At 53.8% G+C, this 4296-nt stretch overlaps 1 protein-coding gene across 1 annotated transcript in view; it reads right to left on the bottom strand.

Moving 5' to 3' along the window:
* Positions 1-2031: 2031 nt before the first annotated feature.
* SPATA24 (spermatogenesis associated 24) overlaps positions 2032-4296 on the bottom strand; it is an 8558-nt gene continuing 6293 nt past the window's right edge. The window contains exons 6-7 of the mRNA XM_021710691.1: positions 2262-2364; positions 2032-2181 (exon numbers count right to left, since the gene is read on the bottom strand). Coding sequence (XP_021566366.1) covers positions 2052-2181; positions 2262-2364 — 233 coding nt within the window. The 3' untranslated portion in view covers positions 2032-2051. The remainder of the gene's footprint in view (positions 2182-2261; positions 2365-4296) is intronic.

Here is a 4296-nt window from a genome sequence, read left to right as displayed (position 1 = left end):
GGCCGTGGGGTCACCGCGCCTTAAAGCGGCCGCAGCCACCCGCCGCCGGCGGCCTCGACCGAGTCCGCGGCCTTCCCTGTCGGCGCTCCGGGCCGACCACCCGCTTCTCGCGCACTGCCGGCGCACCTGGACTGGGAAGCCAAGCTTTGGCCGACAGGCAAAGGGAGAGGCAGGCCCAGCCTCGGAACCTTTGCAGCCAGGAGCTAGGCCCAACTCCATCCACCGCAGGTGAGGAAGCGAGGCCCAGCAGGGATCCGCCTGACGTCAAGCAATAGGCGTGCAGACCTTCAGCCAGGTGACTCCGATTTTGCTGGCATTTCATCTTCCCCTCAGCCCCCACTCCTGATGTCACTGCAGGGCACCCTCCTCCCTCTGCGCCAGCTAGAGCTCATAAGGGTGCACCCACCACCTTTCTTGGCCCTAGTTACACCTTCTCACAACCTGTGACAGCGTGAGGAGCACTGCTAGAGGACTCCCCGGATTCTTCAGGGCCTCGCGAAGGGGCTGTCCCTGGCTGGGACCCACGGGAAGGGGCTGGAGTGGCCAGCTCTAGCTCTTCCAGGTTGCCTCGGCACCCAGAACCGATGTGGGCCCTGGATACCGATGTGGGCCCCTTGGGAACCTCTGAGGTAGCTTGTGATCCCACCTCAAGCCCCCGAGGCAAGAACAGCCTGTTAGTCCCGCAGGACTCACAAGGCCCCTCGTTTCAGCCCCTTCGATCCTAGGACCTGTGGTGGGGAGAGGCGCAAAGCAGCCACCACCTGTCATTGTCGTATGACAATGGTAATCACTTGCCCTCAAACTTCTGGTTTCAAGGTCCGGCTATGACTCAGGCCCCAGCTGGCCCTGGACAAGAGCCCAGGTCCCTCCTGTGCACTCACTTTTGCACTGACCCAGGAAGGGCTAGACTGGCAAATCTGCCTCCCAGAAGTGAGTCCCCAGAAGGATCCCCTGCCTGGGTGTGTCCCCTGATCACCTCATGCTGTGATGGCTTCTGAATCTAGCCTGTCCATTGCAACCACCCTGCCCGTGCAACTGGAGCAGGTTATGTTCCTTTCCCAGACTTTTCTCTCCTTAAAATGACACATGGCTCTTTTCCCTTCCTCCCATTTGTCAAGATCAATGAGCTTCTGTTTGGGTAAGATGTATGAGGTGCAAATGTGATTCACGCATGTAACTTTTTTTTTTTTTTTTGAGTCAGAGTCTCACTCTGTTACCCAGGCTGGAGTACGGTGGTATGCTCACGGCTACCCCAATGTCGACCTGCTGGGCTCAGGCGATCCTTCCGCCTCAGCCTTCCTAGTGGCCAGAACTACAGGTATATGCTGCCATGCCCAGCTAATTTTTTGATACATTGTAGAGATGAGGTCTCACCAAGTTTCCCAGGCTGGTCTCGAACCCCTGGGCTTAGGCAATCCTCTTGCCTTGGCCTCCCAAAGTTTTGGAATTACAGGCTTGGGCCACTGTGCCCTGCCCATCATTCTTATGTGATCAGAATTGATTTCTGAAATTCACTGTTGTCCTGGAACCCACTTTGAAGTTTCTGGTCAGGGCTTTACATACACACACACACTCTCTCTTTCCCTCCCTATAGCCAAGCTGAGAGTTAAATTTACCATGGCCCTGGGAGTGGCGTGGGATGTTCCTTAGATAATCAGGGCTGTTTGTATAGGAAGAGATGAAATACCAAAATTAAGGGGCATAGCCTACTAGACGATAAAGCCCCAGCCACTCTCCTAGGCTGCAACTCCCCACCCAAGGACACCTACCACTGCCTGAGGCAGGGGCTGGAGGCTGCAGTCGCTCCCCTTCTGACCTGAGACCGTCTGAGGCCTGTCTTCCACCCAGTCCCTGGTGACCTGATTCTCCTGAGGATCTCCAGAGCCCAGGAGGAAGACGTGCCTGCTGCCTCTTCCCCTGCCCCCTCCCTAGAGGTGCGGTCTGGGGTGAGGGGTCCCATGGGGACAAGGAAGGGCAGGATTGGAGACTCCGCAGAGCAGAGAAGGCAGAGCTGGGCATTATAGCCAGATAGCAGGAAGGCAATGACCATTTTATTTTTCCCTGAGACGCTGGTGGCTGTGGGCCTGACGCATCCCTGAGGCCTTCTTGTGCTTCCGGTCCAGCACCTGGGCCATGTAGTTCTCCTGCTGCTTCTGGATCCGGAAGTCAGACATGTGATTCCTGCAACGGAGCCAGCTGGTCATGGGCCGTGGTCTGGCTCCCCACTTTCAACAACCCCCGGTCTGGCCTGGACCCCTCACCTGAAGATCTGTTTCTGCTGGCTGATAACTTGCTGCAACTCCTTAATCTCATTCTCTTTGACATTAAGTATGTCTTCTTGCTTTATAATGTGAGACTCAATTTCTGTGGGGGAGAAAGGCAGGGAGGAGAGTGGTTCCTACCCAGGGGCACCTTCCTGAGATAAGGCATTCCCTCATGGGATTTTTCAGAACTCAGTCCCCACCCAGGGTTCTCCTTGAGAGTTGCTAATGCTTTAGTACAAACGAGCTTATTATGGAGTCCTGGGGGGGGCAATGTTTGATGACTGTGTCAATGACTTCATAGCCCTATTCTGGACCAGGGGACCCACGTGAGGGCAGGAGAAGGTCCTTGGAGGGAGGTGGCAGCCGTGCTCAAAGGCAGGAGGATGAATGGCTCCCGTCCTCAATTCCTGCAGGTGTCCTCAATTCTTTGCTGATGTGTCTTCTTGACAAGCCTCTCCCTAGTCTGAATGTTAACACTTCCCAACACTTCCTGTCCCATCTTCCTGCTTTATTTTTCTTCTTAGCACTTACATCTAACACACCATATATTTTACTCGTCTTCTCCCTTACTGGGATGTAAGGTCCTCAAGGACAAGGGTTTCTGTTTACTCCGCTGCCTTATCCCCTAAGACCTAAAACAGTACCCACGCACAGAAGGTGCACAATAAATGTATTTGTGGGATGAATGAACGGGAGGGCCCCTGGGGACTTAGGACTTAGAAGCATCACCTTAGTTCAGTCATCTCAGTCCCACCTGACCTACCAAGGGCCAGCTGGATGCCCAGCCATGTGTCAGGGCTTTAGGGTGGGGAGAAGATGGAGTTGCCTTTCCTTTCTTTTTTTTCTGAATTGGAGTCTCACTCTGTCGCCCAGACTGGAGTGCCATGGCTGCTCCCGGCCACCACAGCCTCGACCTGCTGGGCTCCGGCGATCCTTCTGCCTCAGCCTTCCAGGTAGCTGGAACTACAGGCGTGCGCTACCACACCCGGCTAGTTTTTTTATGTATTGTAGAGATGAGGTCTCACCAAGTTACCCAGGCGGGTCTCGAACCCGCGGGCTAAGGCAATTCACTCACCTCAGCCTCCCAAGGTGCGGAATTACAGGCTGAGCCACCGAGTCCAGCGCCTTTCCTTTCAGACCTGCTTCCTCATCTGTAGGATGGGAGCAGAGACAGCCCCTCTTACAGGGGGTGTAGAGGAGTGGTGAGAAATGAGAAGTGGTGGCAAAGTCTACCACTGGATAAAAGTGCAAAGATGATTTTTGTGTCTTGGATCAAAATCCAAGGAGGCTTTTGGGATTTAAAGGTGCTTCGCTTACCAAACTGCCCCTCATGGAGCCCTGGAAATTTTCCACAGAAAGAAAATCCAGCAGGGCCCGGTGGCTCAGCCTGTAATTCTGCTCTTTGGGAGGCTGAAGTGAGTGGATTGCCTGAGCCCGTGGGTTCGAGACCCGCCTGGGCAACTTGGCGAGACCTCATCTCTACAATAAATAAAATTAGCTGGGAGTGGTAGCGCATGCCTGTAGTTCCAGCTACTTGGAAGGCTGAGGTGGAAGGATTGCAGGAGCCCAGCAGGTTGAGGCTGCGGTGGCTGGGAGCGTGCCACTGCACTCCAGTCTGGGCGACAGAGTGAGACTCCAACTCAAAAAAAAAAAAATATCCTACGCCTTTAACGGGTAGATAAGGATTAAATAACTAGAACACAAGCTCTTTCAAAAGAGAGGATCTGGTAAAAAGTGAAGGCACAGCGTGAACAAGAGACAGAGATACTGGCGAAGGGGAGAGAAGGAGGAGAGAACTGAAATGTGAGTTCACTGTTCTGGGCCCAGGACTACCCAACTTCCTCCCAGGTCGTCCAGCCAATCGAGATTAAATGCATGTGAAGTTCTTTTGGCAAAAGAACAACAAATTTGTGTGACTTTTAAAATAAAAGCTTGTGGCATCCGATGAGAGAACGGTTAAAAAATCCCCCTGAGAGAAATAAAGAACTATGCAAGTGTCAAAACCACAGGAGGGGAGGTTGCAGGGGTGGGG

The sequence above is a fragment of the Carlito syrichta genome, unplaced genomic scaffold (genome assembly GCF_000164805.1).
Source record: "Carlito syrichta isolate Samal-C Ts95f unplaced genomic scaffold, Tarsius_syrichta-2.0.1 Scaffold297319, whole genome shotgun sequence".
In the NCBI taxonomy this organism is placed as follows: Eukaryota; Metazoa; Chordata; class Mammalia; order Primates; family Tarsiidae; genus Carlito; species Carlito syrichta.
This window is presented reverse-complemented; position numbering and strand designations above follow the sequence as displayed.